Source organism: Synchiropus splendidus, chromosome 5 (assembly GCF_027744825.2).
Source record: "Synchiropus splendidus isolate RoL2022-P1 chromosome 5, RoL_Sspl_1.0, whole genome shotgun sequence".
NCBI lineage: Eukaryota > Metazoa > Chordata > Actinopteri > Syngnathiformes > Callionymidae > Synchiropus > Synchiropus splendidus.
The window spans coordinates 5,287,286-5,314,187 of record NC_071338.1 but is presented as its reverse complement, the minus strand read 5'-3'; the positions used below and the strand labels follow the sequence as shown (position 1 = coordinate 5,314,187).

Sequence of the window (26,902 nt, the reverse complement as noted above, 5' to 3'; positions counted from 1 at the left end):
GGCTGTTAGGGGAAGGTCCTATCATCCTCGCCTCTGATTGGCTAGAATGACTCCTACCCCCTAACCTAAACCCTAACCACTCTCAAACTCAATTGTTTTGTGGATAAATGCACAGCTTGTTTTAATACATGTGCCACTGTTCAGCTACTTGCCTTAGTTCAGCCTGCCATGAACGTAAGATGAGTTTTTCGCCCAGCCAATTGGGAAAAGCCTTTCAGAGGAGAGCCATTCTAGCCAGTCAGGGGGCAAGGAAAGGGCACATTCCCCTACCATCCTATGAACAAGCCCCGAGCATGATTATATGAGTATTAATCCAGTGTCTGCAACCTCACAGGCGTGATAATGAGAAACTCTGTCTTAGCATAGCTTGGCTAACTGTCTTGCAATGCATCTTTGGTATACGTTGATTCGGGTATAAAAATAAATGTTTGCCTACAATGTTAAAGTTGTTTTTTTTTGCCGCTGTGTTGAGCGTGTTTCTGAACGTGTCAGTGACACCTTAGAGATGCGTAATCAAGGGGGCCTTGAGGAAACTCAGGACACTCTTGTAGAGAGGGAATTACCACAGGGAGGAACTGAAGTAACAAACAGCAGTTTAGTGTTGGTTAGAAGCTCTAAATCGGTTAACGTTTGGGTAATGGCCCAGCCTTAGCCACAAATGTCATGGTTAATATAGTTCTCTTAAAAATGCAAATGCTGAATGACCTGATTAGTTTAGGTGAATCCCTGTATGCCCGTCTCCCTCCCTACAATTTTAATTGTATCTTCTCAGCACCGTTGATATGAGCAAAAGGGGTCTAGGCAGATGGGTGCACATCAAAGACTACCCCCCTTGTCTTACAAGTCTGCTGTCTCTTTAGAGCATTGCCGTCTTTTGCAGAAGCAGAAAAGGGAATCGGAGAGGTGTTGTGTGAATTCCTGGCTTGAATGAGTTTGACGGGCTAATTGTAGCCCCCAGTGGACACCATTTCACATCACATAGGGTCGAAGAGAACCGAGAGAGGCTTTACCAGCTTTTCTCACCAATTCTTTATTCTGTCTCGTCTGGAGTCTCATCTTGACGAGGGTGTTCGACATGTATTGGCGTGTCATCAACTGTCTTGGTTGTTGGATTTTTTTACTGCTCTTTCCACTCTTTTTTTCACTCCTAGGAACACTAAAGTGCTTTTTTTTTGTTGTTGTCTTACAACATATTTTTTTATATAGTATCCCACGACAACCAGGATAAAAGATAAGCAGCTCGACAAAATTTCGAACTGAAGATTGTCATAAAAGAAAAAGCAATGACTGTCCTTGCCCGGACTTGATTCACCCTGGAATTAGGCCTGAGGTTGGTTTGCAGTGAGAATGCCATGACTCTTTTTCTGTTTATAGTTTCTATGGATATCATTTCTCGCACCGGTCGTACTAAATCCCTACTCTCACCTATAGTCACACATTTTGACCAGTGTCTAAAAGAACAAGACAGAGGGAATTGAAATAAAAAAAGGAATCTCTGCCCTCTATTTTCGGGGAGAGAGATTTCTGGCCCTCTATGCATAATATTGGCTTCAATAAAAAAAAGATCAAATTGGTGATCAAATAGGCTTGATCCATATGATAGCATTTTCTCTTTTTTTTCAATCATCAAAAGAAATCAATTGCTTAAACGCTGAGCTCATGTACCACTCTTTCCTCCCGAAGCACAGCCTTCGTTTATAGGCCATTTGTTGAGATGTGACACACAAGGGAAAACTAAGCTAAAAGCGAAGGCGATGACACCAGGCGAGAGTGCCTGGTAGAACTCTGGCTTGGTGGAAATCAGTGGGAGGCAAAACTCCCATGAACGGAAATGGCACAATGGGGGGAGGAGAAAATATATATATAAGAAAAATGATGCATTTGTTCTACCCCAGGAGAGAAAAGACAAGAATAAGAAAAAAACACCCATCTGAACATCCTTTTGAACCAAAAGCAAGTTCTTTGCTGAGGTTGAATTGTGTGGTTAAGGTTTGTTTTATCCAACTGTGCTGAAGCGTGTGTAGCTGTCTTTCAGGTCTCTTTTTTGTTGAGGCGCGGGAAGACTACTCATGGCATGTTCAAGGGCACTTGGTGGACACAGATGCCCTGCAGGAGGCGGATTTATGAATACAACATGAGTAAACAGACACCTACATATACTATTAAAATAGCAAGCCTAGTACTTGGCAAGGGACCACGGTAAGTAGTAATTTGAGACTGGTCCGTAGTAGTTTTACCTAGCACCTTTGAGGGTTATTGATAAAGACATATTAAATGCCTGACAGTGAAGTAATTTGCTTTTAGATGGTAATAGATTCCTGTGCGCATTCCACCCATGCAAGTGATTTAGTATTCAGAGTAGTGATATAGGGATTTTTTTTCCCCAGCAGCTGTGAACAAAGTTCACAATAGCACACAAAGATGAAACACAATTCCAAGACTGAGCCTTCTGTGGCATTCAGACATTAGTGTGACTGAGCATGCCCATTCATTTGGTGCATGCAGCGGTTGGATAGATGATATCAAGTTGCCTGCAGATGGAGGTCAGTGTGACTGGCACAGTTGGCACCTTGGCACGGGTGCAGTGCCGCATGCAGCTTAGCAAAGGATGCGTCGATTGAAGAGGCGACTGGGGAGCAAAGCTTTCTTCTCACTTCTCCTTTATTTATTGTTTGAGCTTCCTGTTTTGAAAGCTATTAAGGAGCAAATTTCCTCACTGCGAGAATGCAGATGAAAAGGCCAGCTCTTTTGAAACGTGTCCAAGCTCAAATGTGAAAAAGAGGAGAAATGATAGCTATCTGTAAACATCTCCGTTTTGGGGTCGACTGAAAAGGAATTGTATGGAGCGAAAATGATACATTCATTTGCCTTTTTTCTTTTCTTTCTTTTTTCTGATGAAAGAGATGCAGCATTTTTTGTTCCGAGACAGCTGTTTTGCCCTATTCAATACACCACTAATATATGAGGGCAGACACACACAACTACACAGCCGCCACCTCTTAACCCGCTCTACAAAGTGCTTTGTGACATCTGCATCCACACATGCCTGCATTCACTCTTGCTTGATACTATTTATAGAATGGTTCATTTTTGTTTTCAAATGAACCAGTTGGGTTAAATTTGTACTCATTTCATCTTTGTTTATTGGCCTTTGACCTGATGTGTACATGGATGTTGAGTGCCTACTTGAGTGTTTATGGGCCATCCACATATTGTAGTATAGTATTGTAATTACTCAAATTGCTTTCAGATTAACCCATTTTTTCCTGAGTTGTTATCCATTGAAAACCGTCATTGGATAGCATCTGTGATTTGTGACAGAAAAAAATGGAATGATTCTAAAATAAATGTAGATAGACTAAACAGTCTGTATGTCCTACAGCATGCCACTTGCTGGTATTGTAATGATAACCGCTGCTCAATAGTAATCCTCATCATAAAATTATATGTATTTTGTTTCTGTTTATTTGTACATTCAGTAATTATGTAGTGTGTATCTGCAAAACGTTAAGTTCTGGTAACTTCAGTAATTTGCTTTTGGTGTTGTTCTGGTTGTTTGCTTGGTTTAGGGGTGTTTTTTTGTTTGTTTCTTTCCCCATTGATTTCCCTTGAGAATAACAAGGCAATATCACGTCATGTGACCAGCTCCATGAACAGGAAACTTGTAGTTCATATAACACAATTCATACATTCCCTCCGCTTCACGTTTCCAGTCTGATTGCACCATAGGGGCTCCATGACCCTCTTCTATCCGATCAAGCTCATTGCACTCTGGATATAATCAACATGATTAAAGTAATTAAATAAATAATACTATTATTAATAAAATATTTCCGTAGTGATTATCATAATAATGAATAATAGAAGAAGAAGCAACCCTAGTTACTGCTTGCTAAACCCCGCAAAACACAAACACAGACCTCTCAATAATTCTGAATATAGTTTCAGTTGTTTTTGGATGTTTGTGTGTTACATCTATAGTGCCTCAATTTTACTTAACTAGTACTTTTACAATTTTATGACGTATGTTCAGTGGTGCCTTGGTTTTCAAACGTCTCGGACAACAAACATTTCTAGATTTTTTTACCTCAGATTTCGAACGAAAATCCAGAACTCGAACGCTCCAGAAATAAGCCGGAAAAAAACATAGCGTGCGTGGACCGATCAGCTGACCCACGTCACGCTTTGTTATTGTGTATAACGCAGCCTCTGTATGCAGACGTGTCCTGTTAGCTACATTTACTTACTGTTTTTTCTTCATATTGAGGTGTAAAACCTTTCCTGTCTCCGTACTGGACCGTGGTAGAGTGTCACAGGGGAGGTGCTCACTCTCAACACCTCCGAGGCTGGAGCGCGCACTCCAGGGTTTGATGTCCTGTCGTCGGCTGGAGTCTCGGACAGAGCGTTACTTGGTTTATTACTTTGTCACAGCCAAACTGCACAGAACCTATGTTGATTATATTTTTTAAGTTATAAAGGGTTCAAAGTAACTATGTGTTTGTCGGTTCAGTGAACTGAGTAATGTTGATTTAAAAAAAAACAGTTTAAGATGAGGTTTAACTAAAAGAAGTGCTTAACGTTAGCTCCGGTTAGCATTCAGTCATATAGTCTCTGTGTAAGCACTGGAGTTCAATGAAGTTGAAGGTTTTTGTCAATTGTGATGACATCATAATGCCCATAAATCTGTACCTGTATTAATTTCATTTACAGTTGTTGGGCTTGAGCTCAATATCAGCGGAGGAGGCATGGTGGGTGGAGAGGAATGCCTCGCCAATTAACGGTGGATATGGACTTATTGATACATTGCATGTCAATATGTGCATTTTTTTCCCTTTTGCCCCTAATTCAGATGGGTCACCCTTTGAACCCAGCTATTAAGTAGTTGGGTCATGTGTCTGTTCAACTTAATTTAAGTTTTGAATGCATTTACATTAGGTCCCTCTGAACATTGCTGAGGCTAGAGCTCCTTGGTGCAGCAAATTCTCCCCCTCTACTCTTCCTCCCTCCTCCTCTTCCCCACACTGCCCCGGAGCCTGGCCAGTCTGTGCCTCTTAATAAAACCGACAGGCTCTAATTGGGCTTAATTGCACCCTTCGGGCGTCGTCAAAAGGAGTGTTGCTAAACAAACTACAGGGTCTGCTGGTAGGCCAGCCGGTCTGCTTCTGCATGCTGGTCGCTGCTCTCAGTCCTATGAGACAAGCCTTCATAAACACGCATCGCAGAAATATGTGCAAGTGAGTGTTAAATGTAATTGCAGGTGAATGGGACATTGAGGGGATGTAACATTCGTTTTATAGAGCAAAGCAGCAGAACATGAGCGTGCAAGTCAGAGAATCGTCAGAATTCCAGCAGGCAGTGTCATATGACAATGAACCTCCTCCTGCTGGTTTGAATCCTGTGCCTACTAGATAAAGGCTTTATTGCTGCTTTTAAGTAGATTGCTGCATTACAAGTCCTAATTTGCATTATAAAAAAATATATCTCTGCAGCCCCCCCTGCTGGCTGTCGAACGGTGCCGCCAAAAAATGATCCGTCAGTGAATACAAGGCAGACACTCGCCATGTGGGCCATTTCTGGGTCACTAAACATGATTGAAGGGGAGACACAGATGCAATTGAGTCTTTTAAACAGCTCGGCTCAGGTTGTTTTTTGCTTGCTCGTGTCCGTGCCAGTGTGTGAATTTTAAGAATATGAATATGTTGTTGATGCAACAATACCGTTGATATTCCTTTGGCAACATCATGAGAGGCAAAATAATAATGAATAATTAGATTAGGACACACCTACTAGAGCAACTGCTATGAACACTATCAACTGATTTCTGTCTTGATATAAACCCGGGAAGCATTTTCTCATGCAAGTTTGTTTTGTTCTCACTAAACTGCTCTGACCGTGATATTTAACATAATAGGTAAACAAAGTGGAAGTCATCTCATTGTTTTTTAAAAGTCCTTTCATTACCTCCACCTAGGAGGTTACGTTTTCAATGTTGTTGGTTTGTCTGTCTGTAGTTGTTCAAAATAACTTGAAAGGTTATGCATAGATATGGATGACAAGGCACAAAAGATTCAATTTTAGGACTAATCTGAATCACCATCTGGATAGAGGAATTTCTGATGGTCTGTATTACTTATGTGAGTGTTCGACGTTTTTAAAAAAAAAAAAGGCCTTCTTGAATGGAATGGCCATGTTGGTTTCTGTCCTCGGCTAAACTTAAGTAATGATGCAGTCTCTGAGCTTGTGACCGCATTAAGACTCAGTCAGGGTCCTGCTGCTCCACAGCTGTTTTGCCGACCAATCTGCTGCCATGTCCTTTTGGAAAAGAACTGGCGCACATAATTAAGACATACAGGCCGGTCATGACTGAATATATAGACTAAAAGTATAGAGGAGTCTTTCCTCAATAACAGCCTGTGGTTTCAGGTTTGGCTGCAGACGGTGCCTAGACTTGTGTGTGTATGTAAGTGAAAAGCAGGGGGAGTGTGTGCGTGCTTGCGTGCTTACGTGCACGCCTCAGTATTTTGAGCTGCTGGCTATAAACGGCTGGTGAGTGGTAGATTGCCTGTCTCTGTGTCCGGTCAGTATAACAACAATTTGGATGTGTATGTGAACACGCATGTATGTCCTACCCTGGAATTCTGTACGCAGGGTGTGCACCCCTGTGTGTCTGCGGACACTTTTGCGTGTGCATACATACATCATTCTTAATTAGTGTCCCTGTCCACTCGCTTCTTAATCAACTTTGTAGTAATCTAAATATAATCCTACTGTCCCGTGATGTGAATCTGAGGGGACACATCCTGCTGAATTCTTGACTTAAGAGATGTACGGACTCACACACATGCACACACTCTTTAGCGCCTCAGTGGTTTCAGTGCATTGTCACTCTCTAATGATAACTATCAATCAATAGCTGGGGCGTTGCTCCTGGAAATGAAGATGGATTGAATTAGTGCTAAGTGCGCTGGTCTCTGCTTTGTGGCGACAACCCGTAATTACAGTGTAAAGACCATTGAACCCACCCCCTACACTCACCTCTCTCAGACACTAAACTTAACACATTTACAGCTGGGTTGTCTTTTAGTCTGAGCCGTTTTGCTTCATGTAGTTCCTAATGGGAAGTGAATGCCTCAGTTGTGTGCATGTGTGCGTGCTTGTTTGTTTGTGCATGTGTGTATGCATAGGCCTCACACTGAATCAACAGAGTTATCAGCCAATGGCCACAGCCACAATTGTTAGTTTAATGAAAACAAAACAAGCAATTTGTGGAGCGTCAGTGTCACTTGTTTAACGAGGTCAGCTTGCAGTTCAGTTCGTCTTGATCTTACGGACATATCTGAATGTATACATGAGTGTGAGGGTGTGTGCAAGTATGATGTATTGTATATTGTTAAAAACATGTAGTATATGTGGTATAAACACACATTTATTCTGAAAAAGACCTACATTTTCTGTTTTGCGTAAAACACTGCAGACATTTTTTGTTGATTGCCAGTGAATATTTTTGAGGTTTGTATTGAGAAGTAAGAGGTTCATAGATTCTGTAGATGGATGTGAAGTTGGCATGACTGATGTAGACATAGTTATTGTTGATTTCAGTCTTATGTCTCATTGTGCTCAATTTGCCTTTTGAGCATTATTATTGTTGTGATCTCCTTTTTATGTTCTAGCGTTTTTACTGAAACTGCTTTTTGACTCTATAATTATTCCACTGGCAATTTTTTGTATGAAGTATTGAGTAGCAATTAATAATCCCAAGCGTGAACATTCCAACCCCTCTTCCCTCTCTTTCGAAACTCAGAAATTAGGGTGCTTGTGTGCCACTGTGTTAGGGAGCCTGAACCCAAATCCCAAGTGTTTGTTATTAAATGTAAGATATGAGGAAACAGATTTAATTTCATGTGAGGCCAAGTGAACGAAAGATCTTAACCAACTAATTAACCTAAACCTCAGCTCATTAAAAAAAGCTCTCCCTTCATGGCCAGAAGCATTGACTCATCCACTTATAGTGGACATGAAAGTGCAAATGGGTCCATCCAAAACTCTTAAAAGTAATTGCAAGGTAGAGACGAAAGGGTTTGAAATCTGAAGTCGCCGGCAAAAACACTGGTGAAGAAAAGGTGATAGAGATTGAACCAAAACTAATATTTTCTTTAGACTGAGAGACTTAGACTTAGACTAGACTTTATTCTGATATTTTACTCAAGGATTAGGAGCAATTCTTCGCAGGTCAAGCTGTTGTTTACAACATGACCAAACAAACTGGAGTGCATAATTAGATAGTAGACATCATTAGTATGGATGCTCCAATCAGGATTTTTGCTGACGATCATGATACCGATCAGCCAGAGTTCAGATCACCACCGATACCGATCACATGGATTGACAATAAATTTGTAATCAATGACACATTCTGTGTACATGATGTGAAAAAATGGACCATTAAGTCATTTTAATTCAGTAATTTAATTAAGTTTTTATATACCTGTTCAATGAATTTTCACGAATCATAAATTTGATGGCATACCCACAATTTACATTGTCACTGTTTTTCAACCATATTGAAAGTCCATTTGTGTCAACAAAGCGCATTAAATGCAGTCAGATGCTTAGTCATGTTCTGCTTTAATTACATTTCTCTGTTCCGTTTATTTTTGTTTCATAGTTTCGAATGGATTATTGGAGAGCACGCATCTGTGTGTGTTGGTACGCCTCCCATTGTGCACTTGTTAAGTCGCTTGCAAACAACCGATCTCTGTCATCAAACCTCAGCATAATTACAAAGAGATAAACACATCATTTGGCCATTTTCTCAGGGACCTAATCTGGAGCAGACCACTGAAAGCGCACTAGGGAGATGACGATCAAACCTCTGCTTAATGGAACTGATCATGCTCGTGTGTTTGACGTTCATCCTGTGCAGTGTCTGAAGATGTGCACTGTCCTTTCAGCTCCATTCGTGGGGGCAAGTAGTAAGTCAGATAATGGAATAGTGTATTTTGATTGTTGTACTAGGGGTCACGCTGATGCTCCAGGAGTGTATTGGTTACAGCTTTTTCACGCCGCATGTTTCCTTATAGCTTGAAAGTATCTGACTGGCTTCCATTATAAAGGGTGATATTTTCATCCTACTGATTCTGGGCACTGCATCCGAGCATCGGACTGCTTAAATGCCGGGAAGAGGCCTGCTCTCCTGACAGATAGTAGATACGGCCGACGTCGTTTGTTTGGACATCTCTGTCTTTTGTGACATGGAATAACGAAGGAGCGAGAAAATAAAAAGCTACTAAATAATGTCAAAAGATCAGAAATCAATGGCAGACAGGAACGCGATCCCCAACCCTTGTATCTTTGCCACGAAAGTTGCTTTTTTTTCACCCCCTCTGAGATGTAACTCAAGCATAAGAAAGCCACTGGACAATGGTTTGGATCTGGGCCAGAAATAGCCTTTTACTTAAAGGTTACGGCTTTTATTGAATTACATCTTTGCCAGAAGGGAGAGCACTGTTAATGCGATGGCTTTTGTTTCACGTTTTGATGAGAATGTCATGGCAAAGAGCAAATAATGATCAATACAATTGTGTTTGGATGTTGAGTGCTACACACAAAAATATGCATTTTAAATGGTTGTATTGTTAATCTATTTATATATATATATATATATATATATATATATATATATATATATATATATATATATATATATAGATTAACATATATATATATACGTGTGTGTGTGTTTGTGTGTGTGTCTGTGTGTGTGCTTGTTTAAACTACTTGGGGACCTATTCTCGACAAAGCACTATCCTGGTGGGCACCATATTCAAGACTTCAAAATAACTGTGTCGTTATAATTGGGTTTAAGTTTGGTTCAGAGTCCTGGTTAAGGTGAGCCATTTGTTTTGGGATCGCTAGGTTTTGGGTGAGAGGCTGGGGAAAGCATTATCTCAATGAGAGGGCCTCAGAATGTCCCTACAAGGATAGAAAAACAGACGCGTGTGTGTATGAAATCCCAGTCCCTGAAGGAAAATTATATAGTATAATAATATATTATATAATATAATTCTATAATTCAATACAAATTAATATTACTATATATTAATATTAACAACATTATTTAGATTTTTTCTTTTGTTTGTCATTAAAAAAGAAGAACCTTTTTTTACTTGTGAATTGTTTCGATTAGTAGCTACTTTTCCCTCCACATTTCCATTCACTTGTTCCTCTGAAATTGCTATTCATTGCTTCTTATTTTGACTACGTTTCTTGTTGATTTCTATAATTTTTTTTTTCATTTATTTATTCATTTAGGATTTTTGGTTTTACAATGGAGGTGGGTTTTGTTTTCGTCACTGAGACAGATCTGAGACATTGATGTATGAAATTATCTTGTTGCTTATCTAGATATTTACAATTTTGTGTATTAAGTCTGTGCTGGCATCATTATTTTACCGTGGAAACATCCAAGATCTTTTTTGAGGTTTCACTAGTGGTTAGCAGGCCAGGTTTCTGCTTCTGTTTGAGTTGTGATCTGTTGTAATGAGAAAAAGCCCACATGCACATTGTGTCATAGCGGTATGGCGCTGAGGCACAGAGATAGACATGGGATTAAAAAAAGGAAAAGAAATGACAAAGAGGGCTAAAAACAATTTCTGTACATTTCTGGGAGATAAATTTAATTTGTATTGCTATTTGGAGGTCCTCTTTGAAAAACCAATTGTAATGAACACATTCAGACCCAGAGAATAGATTTACCCACGGCTTCAAATGCCTTGCCGTTATCAGAGTCTGTCATTCGCACTTTCCCATTTTCGGGCAGCTAATTGATGTATTTGATGTTGGCAAGAAAATTGAGGAAAATGTCGTGTGAACCGTCGCGGAAGTTAATAAGATTGACTTCGTTGACTGAATTCACAATAAGTGAACAGAGAGGCGTGTAATGGGAACGGCTGCAAATTCGTCCGTCTATCTGCCGACGGATGAAATCGACACCGGACTGGAAGAGGCTCCAGAGGTCGATACGGACAGATGAAGACTTTCCAATCACCCCTTCCACCTTAAACAACATTTTTAGACTTCTCCCTATTTTGATTTATTTCTTGTTTCCACTATTGTGAATTTGTGTGGAATGGAGAGCCGTGACTTTTTCTCTTTTACTGACTCTTTCCTCACTTCAGCGATGATTGTTCTTCACGCTGCTTTGAGTTTGAAAAGTGACGGATCTTAATGAAAAAGAAAGATCAGATTAAGATGTGCTGAAAAAGATGTATCGATGAACGTCTGGGTCACTGAATCTGTTTGGCCACTGTGTTAGGGAGCCTGAACCCAAATCCCCTGAAATAAAAAGAAAGACGAGCCACCAGGGTCTCTCCGTCTTGAGCCGTTTATCCAGCTTAAAGCGCAAGATGCACTTTTAAGTTTACTCAAAATTAATAGTATCACATTGAATTAAGCCTTAATATTTATCGACTTTCGTGATGAATTTTTTACTTGTTTGTTTCTTTATATTGTTGCACCGATTAGTCATTCATTAATTTTTCCAAACGAAAAGGGAGCTGGGCTAAACCCCCTTGCATGACCAGAACCCCAAAGCGCTCTTCTTTTTGAAGATGCCAAACAAAGAATAAAAAAGTCGCCTGTGCTAGTGGCGTTCAGCCCTCCGAGGAACGATGGATAAGGGACATTATTCTCAGAATAGGCAATTAATTCGGCTGGCAACGATCGTTTCGAGCGTCTCCCCCCCGCCCCTCCAGATGCCCTCCTCTCCACCCTCCATCCGCCATTTGAAATGCTAACACAATGAAATATTTTTCTATTGGTTCGTGTCCCTCGGCTGAGCCAGCGCCGTCGGCAAAGAATCCCATCGACTGATGAGACCACAGGCGTGCCCGATAAAAAGGTTAACTGTACGTGACACGCAGACCAACTAGCTGCGGCTACCTTGAACTGTCAAGTTCGGTAACTTTTATTTGACTTCTAGCGTTGGTGTGACCGCACTGGCTGAAGTGGAAGTACTGTGACACAAATGCGGAGTTTAATTGTCCTTTTCCTTCCACTTTGTAAAGGATCTCATTTACGGGTTTTTCTTTTTGAATGAAGAGAAGTCCAAATCAAGTGGGTTTTGCATTATTACTTTGAGTCATTTAATCCATGCAGTCTTTTTATTGATAGCTAGCGGCAAAGATAGGAAAATATCTGGCTTTTTTGTGTTCCAATCTTCGTTTTTTTGCTGATTTCACATCACCTAAACCATTTGCTTTCATTGGCTTTTTCCAATCATACACCTTCCATTTACGCGCTATGCACAGCAAAAAAAAAAAACTGCGCAATCCTCCCACCATCAGTATGCGTTGGCAAAGTGGGAGGAGTGTCATTCAGGCTGGTTCCAAATGAAAAGATACAGCACCATACATTTGGTGCAGTAACCCAACTCGGTCTCTCACACATGCATGCACATACACACCTACTGGCAAAGCAGAGCGAGAAACACGGCAGGTGGCTCCCTGTGGCTGCAGCTTCATGACAACATGCCATTAGAAATTGCAGGCCTGTTGATCAATCCTGCCGACATGACAGCTTTGCCGCGAGGCCTGGCTCTTTGAGTGCCGACGCGGCAGCAGCACCCTCTCTCGTTTCTCCTCACTAATTGGTGAAGGCTTCTTTTATATATGCTCATGGCACACGTTTTTTTTCTTCTTTTTCTTTTTTTAAATCCCCTACCTCCTCTTACTCTTCTTTTTCTCATTCTTTTTGCATTTTTTTACACTTCAGCATATTCCACCCAGCTGTACCTTTCTTGGGACAATCTGTCCATGTTAGACATAGATGCGCATAAATATATAAGGCCACTGCTTTTAAAGTGAACACTGTCACATTGGTAGTGAGAAGTTTGTCTGCTATATTGGAAGTAGGTTGAGTAAAGAGATGTATGTGCCGCAGGCTGTCTTCCTTTCTATATTTTTATGCGAAGCTATCGGAGTTGGGATTTGACATTGACTGAAGGCAACGTCCATCAGAAACGCACGCATTGACACGCATAGATACGCATACGTGGACACACACATTAGGGTTCAACCTGCTTGGAAAAAGTGAAATACATGTCAGGTGAAATGGACAAAAAACAAGGCCATTTGGAGAGCTACATATTTAATGGCTACAAAGAACAATGATATATTTATATGCAAGTGACATTAACACTTACTTTTGTATTTAAGCACATTTTTAGTGTCCCTCATCACTTATCAACATAATTTTTCATGCGTCAAGTTCATGTGTCCTTGAATTTGTGTGGGCATTCAGTAACATGCATGTGTCAAGAATGCAAAGCATAGTTTTATATAATGTAGTATTTTATATCTTGAATTGCTTGAACTATCATCAACGGTATTTAAACCTCATATCGTGTGTGTGTGTGTGTGTGTGTGTGTGTGTGTGGGGGCTTGGTTGGGCAAACGTGTGTGTGTGTGTGTGTGTATGTAGAAGCATGCATGCGTGTGGAGGTTTTGATGCTCGTGTTTTTTTAAGTGTGTGCTGCATCTATGCATTTTTTAGCAATTGTAACATTGTTTTGGAAATGTACGATTTTTACTAGCTGCGCACACACACACACACACACACATTTTACAAGTCACACGTGTAACATTTTTGATTATTCAACTAAATATAAATATTACATTTTAGAAAAACCAAGAGGCATTTTTTGACACGCGCAGAAACTCTTTGTGTGTAGTCATGTGATATGCATTGTAAATGTTCACCCATACATAGGTATACATTCTGTCCGTCAGTGCCGCGAGAAGCTGTGCATCAGTTTTCATTGATCATTCTGTTTGAGGCGTCACCAAAATTAAATGTGTGTGTGTGTGTGTGTGTGTGCAACGGCATATACTTCTTAGGCTTCAAATTTTTCCATCATTCTTCCTGCACATCACACTTGAACACCACCCACTCTGAGGCGCTGAGCAAAATAAATGAGGGGGAGATGAGCGCACATTAAATGTTTAACTATCTCACATTTGTCATCTGCTTTAGTCCTCTTAATTAAACATACACAGCTTAGCCCGACACACAGAAACACACACGCTGCGTGTGAGAACTGCACACATTGTCTCGCCAATGATTAATGTAGCTGTTGATATTTATTTTCCTCCATCCTGCTTAGTTGGCAGCTCAGTGGAGGGAAAAATAATTCTAAAATTCGGCAGAACGTGCAGGAGCTGGACGAATGTTCGCGTTATTGTTTCTTTTTTTTTTTACCTCACATTTTGCTGTGCTGCTGCAGCTTCTGCTTTGGATTAGGTCTAATAGAGATGCAGCACAGCTGCAAACATTAACAGCTACCTCCACCCAGTGGTACCAGCAGTGAAGAGAAGGCAGGTGTGATTGGCAACACACACAGACACACGCACCATTTCATGTAGAGGGAAGAGTGGCCTTAAGCAAAGAGGGGGATGTATTCAGCTCACAATAGTGCTGCTATCTCTCTCCCTGCATTGTCTCGCTCATTGTCGACCTTATTACATGCTGTATTTGGCATGAAGAAGCCCCATCTTATCGCTATGGAATTTTAATGCCAGCATGCTTAGATGGCCGCTGTATTCATGTTTTTTGACATCATATTGCTCTCTCTCCCTCGCTCTCTCTCTCCCGCTCACGTGTTTGTGTCAGTTGTTTTGTTGTCAATCAGAACTTGCTGGCAATGGTTTCTTTACGGGTCATCAGCAGTGTTGGAAAAAGGGGGCTAGAGAAAGAGCTGGACTCAGGGTGAGACAAGGGTTGGATCGGGGGTTCACTGGGAAGCCCTCTCTGCTGATCCTTTGGAGCTGAGTGGCCGATCAAAGCAGCCGACTCTGGTGACAGACTTTTGAGGTCTGTCATCAGCAACAGGATTCACTTCATCAAGTCATTTAGAGTCCAAATAGCCAATTGATACGTTTGAAAGTCACTAAGTTTATTGATATTGAGTGCTGATTAACAGTGTAAACATTTTGTCGGACCTGGTTTAGGCTGTCAACCAAAAGTTATCCTTCATGAAATGCTTTGTTTGGTGTCGGATAATCATAAATGGCCTGAAGAAATGATTGTTTGTCTGGCCCCAACTGAAACTGGAATTCATTACTTTTTATTTCTTTTTTATTTGCCTAAGTGTCTGTTTATTAATTGTCCGTTTATCTTAAATTCTGACCTAAACTCTAAACAAAAAGAAGAAAACGGAAATCAATATCCCAAAATATGATAACATATTTTTATGTAATTCACCTAAAAAATAATGCATTCTTCATATTTATTTATCTTTTTTTTGTATTATTTATTTAATTGATTACATTTTCTGAAATTTGTTTGACTGAAATGAGGTGGACATCTGTATTACATTGCAAATAGTTTTGTAATTGTACTTTTCATGTTCTACTGAGCTAACATTGAGGGAGTTTTGAGTAGTACCGGCCAAGCCGTCGGCTTCAAGACAGTGTAAATCAGCTGGTTCTGCAGCTCTCCTTGTCTGTTTAAAAATCCTCCTTTTTTCCTCTCTCTCTCTCTCTCTCTTTTAAATGCTGCAGAACCATCTGTATTTGGTGCAGCGGTGCCAGTGAGCACTGGAGGCCGGACCGGCACCTGCAGAACAAAAGGGCAATTTAATGTGTTCATCTAAGGGTTGCTAATGGTATTAGGCTGCCTGCGGGGTGGTCGGCGGGGGCCTAATGCAGCAAGGTGAGGCTGCTGCTTGACCCCCAGACTCCCAGTGATTCACTGGCCCGCTGGCATTAGTGCCCCGCATCTGCCACGTTCACCACTTTTTATTTGCCCCATCTCTTTCGCTGCCGTAAAATTTAGGTGAGACATTGATCCAAATTCTTGTTGACTGATATTCAACAGTTGAGCTCATTGTGTTGCTCATTATTATGTGAAACATATTTGCAGCTTCAGGCAGTACAGTCTTTTTAAATGTAGATTTGTATGAGTTTGCCGTCAGCCTTAAATTTCTGTGGTTTTAATGAGTCGATGAAGCAATCTTTTCCACTTAAATTAGTATTTCCAATGTTAGAAGAAAAATATTGTGTGTGTTTGACCATGCCGTGCATGCTAGCGTGATGTGTTGGATGGAGAGAGACAGAGGCTTCGTGTGTGGTCCGCAGCAGTCGGCGTTGTGCTGGCTCTGCTCAGAGCGCTGAAAGTCCAGGCGTGTTGTGAATTGTTCGTAATAATTTCATTTTTTTTCTTCAACATTATATTTGTCTATGTACTGCGTTTGTCTCAATTTGAACATGTCTGGAATGAATCTGCAATGCCCTTGCCTATTATTAATCTCCTTATTAATCGTATATTTGTAGTACTTCTAATAATGTAATTATAATTCATTTTTAAGTTCCTTTTTAATGATTTATTGAATATTCAGCTGAATATTTGCTTTAAATTAATATATAAAGGATAAAGCAGACTAATACATTTTCAGGGATAATGGGGTTTTGTTGATTTAAAGGGAAAGTGAGAGCATTTTTTAGGCTTTAAGGTCAGACAATCTACCTGTGTGTTAAACCTTCCAGCTCAATGAGGCTTTGTAATAAGACTGTCTTTAAAAAATAAATAAATAAAAGAAAAATACACAAGATGATAAGATTCTGTTGTAACATTTGCAGATTATTTAGTACATGTGGTGAGATTATTACTACATTTAAGACAATGTTTCTATTTCTTCAAGGTGATTGTTTCTTAATTATTTCTTAGGTCAAGTCATTTACATAGGATATTGCAACAAGATTGGTTGGAATTAAAATGTTTAGATAATCTTTCAGCTATAGCCTTTTGTGCATGTGCAAACACTCAGGATGAAGGTGTCTATGAATGTTAGAACTGAGCAGTATTAAAAAGTTGTGCGTACTTGTATAATAAAATAATAATAAGTTATTATCATTAATAATAATATAATTATATATATTATGAACCACGATTTAAGAAAATTATTTTTGTGTCAAAATTAAATTATCAAATGAATTGATCAAAGATCATATTGATGTTATTTCTCATTTGATTGAATTTTATAAACTCCATATTAATTTCAGAATGAACAATAAAATATTGTTGTATTGATCATAATCATGGTTTCTCAAATCAATTATTAAATTAACTCATCAAATTAATTGAAAATAAACGATGAAAATACTGTGTGTTTCATACAATGGATGAATCAGTGCAAGTGCAAAGATAATGTATCGAGATCTTTCTTCAACAAAATAATTTCAATCATAATGTTGTAGTTTCATAATGTAAAATAAGCATCTTCAATACAAAATTGTTTTAAACTTCAGGAACACGGTGTTGCACAAAGAAGCAAAGAAAATGGGAAAAAAAAACAGATGAGAATTATATATGATTTGTTTTTATGACAGTTATAATGTGATTTTAAAAGAACAAGCATGGACTTCTATATAAGAAAAGAAGAACACTCATATCTATTGTTTCCTACGATTAAAGAGGGAAAGAAAAAAAATTGTTAGAGTCACAAATAACAATTACCGTCAGCTGAAATTACAATGAATGCGCTTGAAAAAGCAGTGACCATCCACATTTAAAACTATCATCACTCAGCCAATTTAACATTCTTTGGGAAAAAAGCATCAAGAAAAGACCTTAAAACTCTCTTAAAAATAAGTAATTTGTTATTCACAGCCCTTAAGAAATCATAAAAAAAAAAAGAGTTAAATAGTATTACTGCTCTTTCTTCCGGGCCGTTGGTTCCTGCTGTTCCTCTTGCTTCATTAAAAGTGTATTAATCTGGTCCACTCTCATGGGAGGAACCTTAAGATGATGTTGTATCTTTTTCTTTAAATTGTTGGAAGGGAGGGAGGAAAAAAAAACCTCTTCCAGATTTGGTCCCTGTCAGTCAGAAATAATTGTGTGCTTAATCTTGTCCCTGATGGAGGACTCTGAGTTCAGCACTGGGCCAGCTCCAATGACAAATACAATATTAATATTCATTAACTGCTTTGACAATGCTAATTCTGATGCAGTAGTAAAGGGCCTTCCAAAGTTAGCGGCCAAAGCATCAGAGCTGAGCAAGGTGGCGAGATAATTTGTGCAGCTTTACTCTGCTCAAGGCTTTTTTTTTTAAGTCTTAAACCTCAGAAAAGAAAAAAAGGCTAGGTAGCACAAACAAAATAAAAGAGAAAGGGAAAAAGTTCAGACGCATTGGAAACCGGGACTGTGGAAGTAATACGATCAAGAGCCGGCGAGGGAAATTGACACCAAATGCTGCATCTTTGAGCTGATATTTTCTTTTATTTCTTCCTAAAAACAACAAAAAAGACTCTTAACATGGTAAGTTGTCACTTTTTTTCTCCTTCCTCGTGATATATATATTTTTTGTTTAATCTTTTTGATCGTTTCAATTATCACCATTTGAAGATCAATGGTGTGTTTTTTCTGCTGTGGTTGAAAGGCTCACAGCGGTGGTGGAGTGGATGGTCGGATCACGGCTTTAAGAGTGGGCTTCCTCTCTTTCAGTCTCCAGTTGGACCGTCTGAATTTTTGGCTCACCACCTTGCCTGAGAACCAAACTGTTTTATATTTGTTTTGCAATTCGTTTTTCTCTGTCTTTTTGGCATGTGAGGTTGACGTCTGTCTTGGTCGTCAGGTATTGAATCCCTGCATCGACATTGACTGTTGATTTTATTTTTTAAGATACTTTTTGAGCTCCTGTTTTGTGTTATTTTGCGTTTAATTTACTGTGACTAGCGGCAAATGGAGCGCGGCTAGTTCTTGGGGGATTAATGACATGACGAGAGACACCCTGCTGCTTGAGTTTAGCCAAGTTAGGTCAACTCGTATAGACGGCACTCCACTACCTTTATGCCTGAATGAAAGGCTCGCTCTTTCTCCTTCCTTTTTTAACTTATCAAAGAAAGAGAGATGGACACAAAGGGGCTTATTAGGGGGGAAATGAAGATGGGCAAGGGGGGGAAGGACGAGGGAGTCCCGGACAGGCAAGGAAAAGAGCAGGCTGAATTCCTGTGCAACTGCAGCCGCTCCATTTTTCTCTGGTCCGAGAGAGCTTTTTCCGTCTGCCATCTCCCCGGCTCTCTCCCGCTACATCGGCCGCTCGCTTATCGACTTAACCCATCGGGCGGTTGCGAGGGGGCTGCCGTAGTCGTGGTGCTGCCCCCCAGCGGATTAGTGGCTGACATGGTGGTGGGAGTCTGCTTGGAGTGTGTGCACGAGCACGAGTCGCAGCATGCTTGTTTTAACCAGGAGCTGAGCAGCATCCCAAATCCAGCTCTTTTAAATGGTAAGACTTTTAAATATATCCATTCCAGCTCTGCTTGCCTTTTCCTCCGCTTATTTGTTGCTAAGTATGGTTAGATTTATCCTCCGATATACATTTGTCTTCTGGGTGCCATTTGGCAATTTAGAACACTTATGTTGCTAAGTGACAGATTGACAATTTGGATAATGAAAGGCAGTGTTTGATTGCTTTGTCCTGACAGCCTGACAGCGCTGCGCTGTGCTTTGACATCTAGTTAAACAGGAAAAATCTGAATTTTATGGTGTAATATTTGCATCTAAATGCATATATATTTTTCTGTTTTTGCAGTTAAGTGCAACATTTTCTAATTTACTTTCACTATTGGAATGTTGCTACATCTGATCATAAATATGCTGGTAAAGCACAGATAAATCACAGTATTTTGATCTTTGCTGTCAAGAAAAAGGATTATGTGGTAATTATCTTTTTGGCTTAAGGTGGATGAATTAGAATTGGCATCTGTTGACCTTAAACAAATTCACTTATTCATTCATTGTTATCTCTTCTATTATTCATTTGACCAAAAACCTTCTATCTAAAATCGAAAATGTTTGGCCAAATAATGCCACATGCAATTAAAATAGTGTGCCTACTGAACAATCTATTCATTTTGTGTTCATTCTGAAAGCTGCACTGTTATTTTTAATTCAAATACATTGGCTATTTGAAGTTGAAAATTGTATTTTTAAACAATATAAAATGGGCATAATGATGACAATTGTTTACATTTATTGTTATATGCTTTTTAAGATGTTGAAATTATTGAGTTTTAAATTCGTCTCATTTTTCCGATCTATTTTTCTACATTAGTTTACCGTCAATTTTATTCATCAATTATTGCATACGTATCTTTTTTTTAAATTACAATGTATTTTAAAAGGGCTGTGATGATTCTTAATGAAGAAAAACAGGAGCTTTTACATCAAAATGAATCAGTTGTTATTCATTTGTTGTTAAAAAAATTAGCCTGGTGTTTGTTTTTGGTCTGTTTTCACACTATTTTCGATGTTGCATTTGTGGCACCGCGATTGGGAGCTGTCCATCATTGGACGGCGCGCTGGCACTTTATTTAAGATAATGCACGTGGGACAAAAGGAGATGGCAGGAGCGTGGCTTGACGGCTGAATGGAAGGAGGGCGGGCAATTAGCTGCTGCCTTGTCGGGGCGCTTTTACTTGTCAAGTTGGAGCCCCGGTGCTATTGTCCGCACTGTGTAAAGGACATTCCCGGGGCCTTTTGTTTTGCCTTGATGGGCCTGTGCATGTTGCTGCAGGGCCCAGGAACAGTCAGCAAAAAGCCAAAAAAAAAAAAAATCAAGTTTCAGCTCAGGGAAATTTATAAAAAAAATGTAGTCAATTTTTAAAAATGCACTGTGTGTTAAATTTCCATTTATCCACCGTTGCCGTGTAAATTGAGATCCTGTCCGCACTTACTGCCACTTAACAAATCTTCGTTAGTCTTAATAATCACATTGTCAAATATATATGAAACATGCCCATGTGGAACTAGAGATAATTTATTCTATAAATATTTAATTTCCATGGTCGCGTAGTCAGGTTCACGCTGTAAGAGAATAAAAAACACATTTGTGGGATGACAGGTGTATTAATTATGATATGCAGAATTCTGGTCTTATCTGACAGTACACATTATGACACATTGTAGTTGAAAATATGAACATGCACATATATGTATAGTTTTAACAGTATTTCATAACTGGATGAAGATCATAACAAAAGTATTTCCATATGCCAGTGGAAGCCAAAGCAATTTCTACATGTCGATTTATGGCACTACTCAGTTGTCTTTATTCTAAATCGCTTAATGTTTAATGCTTGTGTTTGCTGTTTTTTTTTTTTTTTTGTTATCATTGTTTTTGTTAATTAAAATAATAATAAAGGCCAAATGCATGTGTATAGTCTGGTGTCATAAATACAAGGCTTACCCTAGCCATATTATTACCATTAAAAATATGTTTTATTTTGTATGATTTCATTCGGCCAACAATGTACAAATAGTTCCCTATATTATGCCCTATACTTTCAAATGAAACAGATTCAACAAAATTGTTTTTTTTAATGTTCTGTGTACATATAATCTGGTATGACAGATGGTCAAAATAGGAACTTATATATAGAGATGTGTGATTGTGAGTGATGACCACCAATCACTTGGGAATAAACCCTTGCCCTGCTTTGGGAGTGCCATGACCACATAAAGTCATTTAACTTGAAAAGAAGAGACTTGAAGGTGTATTTGTGTAGAAATGAATAGAGAATGAGGAGAAGAGGCCTCTGAGGAGGGGGCAAGGCCTTGTTCATGTTAAACGCTGAATAGAGACAAAAGTTGGGGGAGGTTGGGAGAAGTGGAGATTGTTCACAACTGTGGGGTTTTGTTTGGAGAGAGAAAGCGACGTCGATGAGAGGACTTTCTCTCGCTGTCACTTTCCCCCAGGAAAGAGGCAACTGTCAGCATCACAGAGGAGAAGTGACTGTTGGCCATTCTTTATCGAGCATGCCCTCCCTTTGTGGATGTTGTTGTCTTGTTTGTATGTGTGTGTGTTTCTCGTCTTTGTCTCCTTCTCTCGCCTTGCTCACTTTACCTTGTAGCCAAAGCTTTTTAAGCTGCCAGTTGGTCTCTGGGCATCCTGGAGGCAGAGCAGAGCCCACACACAGGCACACAACAAGACTCACTATGTGCAGTCGGGATTTGGGTAATAAGAGTTTTTTTTGAGTGTGTGAGTGTGCTTTTTGTTAAGTATCGCTTGTGGGAAGACTGCTGCAGATGGTGAGATGGTGCTCATAGTAATTCTGTCTTTGGTACTTGTCACAAGCATGAAAACTTTCCTAAAACAGACAAGGCCAGGGCTAACTGAAGGATTTCGAGGGAACTTGTCTTAATGCTGGAGCTTGGTGGGTGGTAGGTTTTCCTAGATTTGCATAGGTGGTCAGTTTTGGGGATAAGTTGGCCTAAGAATCAAGACAAATGACTGGGAAGTCTGGGAACTATGGTCAGCCAGCCTCAAAACGAGAAACGACAATAAGTTCATTCTCACATGCCATGGCACCTGGTCGTCAAACACAGGAAGAAAATGCCAAAGAAGCAATCGACCAAAGCAACATTATTTAAGGGTCTAAGGAGCTCGGGCTGTGGGGAATAGAGCTAGGGGCAAGGGAGGGGGTCATGTACCCGCAGGGTGGTTCTCCAGCTGGGCCCGAGGAGATGGGAGGCCAGGCACAAGTGCTGGGCCCTGGGCTGTCTCACCTCCAGCAGTTGGTGTGCTGGCAACTCAATCTGGGCAGGTGTGTATGTAACTACCCTGCTGCTTCTTCTGGCCACTCCTTCTGATGAAGTGGTGGTGAGATTCTTCTTGACAGTCGGGTGGGGATGTATAGCTTCTCATCAAATTGCAGCTCATTTCAATATATGTTGTTTTGTATCAGAACTTTTACCATTGTTTCCTCATATTCTACCAAGCAATTTAACAATTTACATAAAATATATCAAATATGTTTTATTGTTGTTGCAACAGTACAGACTTGACAAAACAATATTTAGCTCGTGAAATGTAAATTAAAACTTGCAGATCGACATATCTCTTTGTTATGGTTGCATTATTAATTTCTTTGTCTTTCACCTGCAATTTTGAAGTGGTGATTGCATTTCAAACGAAAGACTTCTGCTTGGCTGTTAACACTGGTATACAAAAAAACCTCTCAGAAATTCCTGTATCTCAGGTGCAAGAGCTCAAGAGGCTGTTTACGGTAAAATGGAACGCTTCAACTCATGTCTGAGAAGGTCTGTCTTCACAGAGTACAACAGCTCTACCAAATACCACTTCATATTTAAGTGATTTGTGTGCCGTTTTATTTATCTGTCACATATCTGTGCATTTGTCCTTTCTGCAATTCTATTTGATGTGCTGACTATCAAAGATGGGAAGCAAATATGAGTGGTGACTTGAATGCTAGTAACGAGAGCTGGAGTAAAGGGAGTGAAAGACTTTGGCCCACATAATATTTTTGTTCAGAGCTCTGATCTAGCAGTCGGCATGCCATGGCTGCAAAGTGAATAGATTAACTTAAATATACTGCCGTCTCAAGAGCCCTTTGCCCTCTGAGACGCATCTTCGTTGCAAGAGAACTGATCAACACCTCCATATCTTTTTTACAAATCCCTCTCCTCCCTCTTTTCTCCACAATTCCCAGGTTAGGTCTCCTGATTAACCAAGAAATTTTTCTTCTGAACTGTAACATTTTTTAATCGTTTCTGCTTGCTCTTGCATCATGCCTCAGAAAGCCTGAAATTTGTCAGAGCATTTCATATTCCACTGGCGTTAATTTCCGAGTATCTCTTTAAATGGTCTTCTTGAATTCAACCATTAATGTGACTGACTCTAATTCTAACATGCTTGTGTGGATGAAGTTTGCTTTGAAGTTAAGATATTTTCCTGGAGGGGGTGCTCTTTACCTCTAAATAGACAACTTTTGTGTTTACTGTGTTCACTAATTTTTTGCCACTATTTGCACTATTTATTTGCAATTACTTTCACAAGTGACCTGTCGTTCACCTTCAAAACAGGTTTCTTTTCTACGTCATGTCTGTCCACACACATGCATGTTCCAGCCAAATGCTTTGCTTGTTGTGGAATTCACTGACCTAAGAGAACTTCAATCCGTCAAGCTTTGTCATCCCTACATTGCTGCTCTCTTCACTGCCTATCATTCCTGCCTCGGCCACGACACAACTCTTTAGTGACCGTAGGCTGTTGTGGCTTCTCATCATATCAAGACGTGAAGCAGAGAGACAGAGGCAGGAACCCCTCTTTCCCCAGGGGTCCTCAAGGTCATCACTTTCACGTTTTGGGCTCACAGAGGTCCTATGAGGTGCCACCAAGCGGAAATGCAAGGCCAACTGTTTTTTCCTGAATGACTTCTACGCTTCTGCCGCCCACCCTTTGTCTCACTCTGCTCTGCTGCTGTTTCTCGCACCCTGTGCTTTCTCCTGTCCAGCGGATCTGACTCAAAATAGTCGTATTCATTCATTCAGCACAAGCACCACATATCACTGCAGAGCAAAGCAGTGTGCTGATAGATCAAGCATATATTTGAATTACTGTTTCTAAATACACCATTTGACGGCTATCATTGCCCGTGTGGGTAATGTCTTTTACACTGGTATTATTTCTTTGATGAAAGACTAGTGGTCTGCTGGATGACTTTTTTATTGACATGAGTTACACCTGATCCTGGTGAATGATGAAATTCTGTTATTTATAAGTTATTTATCCACTGTTGAGTATAATGTATTATTTGGTCAATATTTTGTGGTTTTGTTCTGAACATTGCTTAGGTGCTGGAAAGTTTATAAACACTACATGTGTGACGCCAAGCATATCTAGTAATCTAATATTAGGTATGTTTATGTATGCAGTCTACATTTTATTGTATTGAGATGTCACATGCCTTTGTATTTTACTGTTTGGGTCAGGTATCACATAATCTATGTAAAATATGAGCATATTGCTCAACCATCTCTGCGACTTACTTTTCTTTTACAACTGTACTTGAGTTTTTGCCTGCTTTCCTGACTCATGTTACCTCAGTCTTTGTGAGTCAAGTCTTCTCCCTGCGTCCCAAATTGTATCTTAAGTAATGCTTTTACCCGATAATGAATTGACAACATTCTTATGTAGCAATAGTGCAAAAACTAATTATTAATTAGTAGTAAGGTGGACGACAGTCATTTCAACGTCTTGGTGTCTGTTTGTCATTTACTCAAATACTTAAAAAATAACACCATTGACAGACGTGTCTTGGTTTGTGCTTGTCCTACCAAATCTCATTCCTACTCATACTCCCCCCTCCCCAACTGACACACATCCCCAACCTCCTTCTCTTCTCCCCAGCCTTTTCGGCCCACGGCACTGAATGAGTCCCTGGAGTCTCAATTCCTCCCTCGAGTTCTAGTGGAGTTCATTAATCTTTCATTGAGACCATGGCGATAGGGAATGCCCCATTCCCTTTTTTCTTTTTTATACGGGATAAGTCAAGATGGGCATGGCTGTACAGAGCGTACAGCTGGTAGGTTTTTAATATTCGGTAAACCTGTGTATTATGTAGTCAGAAGACGCATTGTTATAAGTAGCTGACGAACACGTGGCACAAGCTTGCCAGGGAGCTTACTGAACTCGCATGGACGCATGCAGCTTGGTGTCTCACTCCTCTCCCCTTCACCATATCATCCACGTTATGATAAGCCTGATTAGTGCTGCTTCTTTGACTGCTGAGGGCAGGATAAGGATGTGTGGATAAAGAGGCGAGAGCTGCCACTAGCCTAATCTACAGCAGAGCTCTAATCTAGTTATCTTGTGGCCGGGGACCATGCATGAATTAGTGTCATCCAGGGCCTGCCCTGATGAGAGGGACTGAGCTTTGGTTAACACAGGGGCCCACGGCAACACTCCCCTAAAGCTCAACTGTAATCTTTGGGTAATTGAAAAAAGGGGGCCTGCACCACTTAGGAGCACAAAGAGAAGATTACATAGCTCAAACTAATTTGGCAAAAATACAGAAATGGATTTTCAGCTCACACCCCCCTCTACAAACACTTTTATTGCAACATAGTCCCATACTCCACGAACCAATCCTCCCATGGGGAATAGATGAGGGATTGGAGCTGAGAAACAGGATGGTTTGGGAGCTGAGCTTTGACTGTAACAACTGTGGATTTATACGCGCTGCCTTCATGCTGTCATTTACGGAAGATCGATTGCCTGACTACAACAGCGGTTCAAAAGTGCTCCTAATGTGAACTGGCAACCTTATGAGTTTCCTCAGATTATGTTTCTAAATTCCAATGGGACACCTCAGAAGTGCTTTTTATTTCACAGTATTTCTTCTGAAGTTTTGTGGTTTGCCACCTTAATCGCGCTGTAGGTTTGGTATTTCATCTGACAGTGTGCACAACTCTCACTCAAAATGGGTCTAGTGATGTTTGTCCATGCATTACAATATTTCAGGGACATTCTGAAAGTGATAGGGTTTGCTCTCGAAGAGCCTTCTGTAAAGCATTTTTTTCAAACTATACCTGTGCTGTCTTTTACGCTTTTTATTCTGCAGTATGCTTTATGAATACATTTAACAATTGCATCTAATATTAACACCTATATCTCTTTTTGTTCTATTCTATTATCTCTCTGTATCCCCTCTCACAGTCTAATAAGGTTCCAGTGGTACAGCACCCTCACCATGTGCATCCTCTCACACCGCTGATCACCTACAGCAATGAGCACTTCACACCAGGGAACCCCCCTCCACACCTACAAACTGACGTGGATCCCAAAACAGGTATTACTTCAGAACCCAGTTGGTTTCTATCAATGCAGCAGGTCAGGGGTTCTTAACCTTTTTTATCTCGGGACCCACCTTTACCAGAACAAATGGTGGGATAGAATTGATTCATTACTATTACTGATTTCATTTATGTTCAATAAGCATACATGTAAACAAACCAAGACCTTGTGAAATGACATGAAACCATGTCATCAGCACAAAGATATTTGTCATCTAAAAGTCCAACCAGCAGCAGAATCAGGTGCAAGTCA

At 40.0% G+C, this 26,902-nt stretch overlaps 1 protein-coding gene across 34 annotated transcripts in view; it reads left to right on the top strand.

The window, feature by feature from the left end:
* tcf7l2 (transcription factor 7 like 2) overlaps positions 1-26,902 on the top strand; it is an 88,696-nt gene that overhangs the window by 42,855 nt on the left and 18,939 nt on the right. For all 34 annotated transcript variants that reach the window (XM_053866103.1, XM_053866109.1, XM_053866108.1 and 31 more), the window contains one exon: positions 26,513-26,645. In XM_053866103.1, the coding sequence (XP_053722078.1) occupies positions 26,513-26,645 (133 nt within the window). The remainder of the gene's footprint in view (positions 1-26,512; positions 26,646-26,902) is intronic.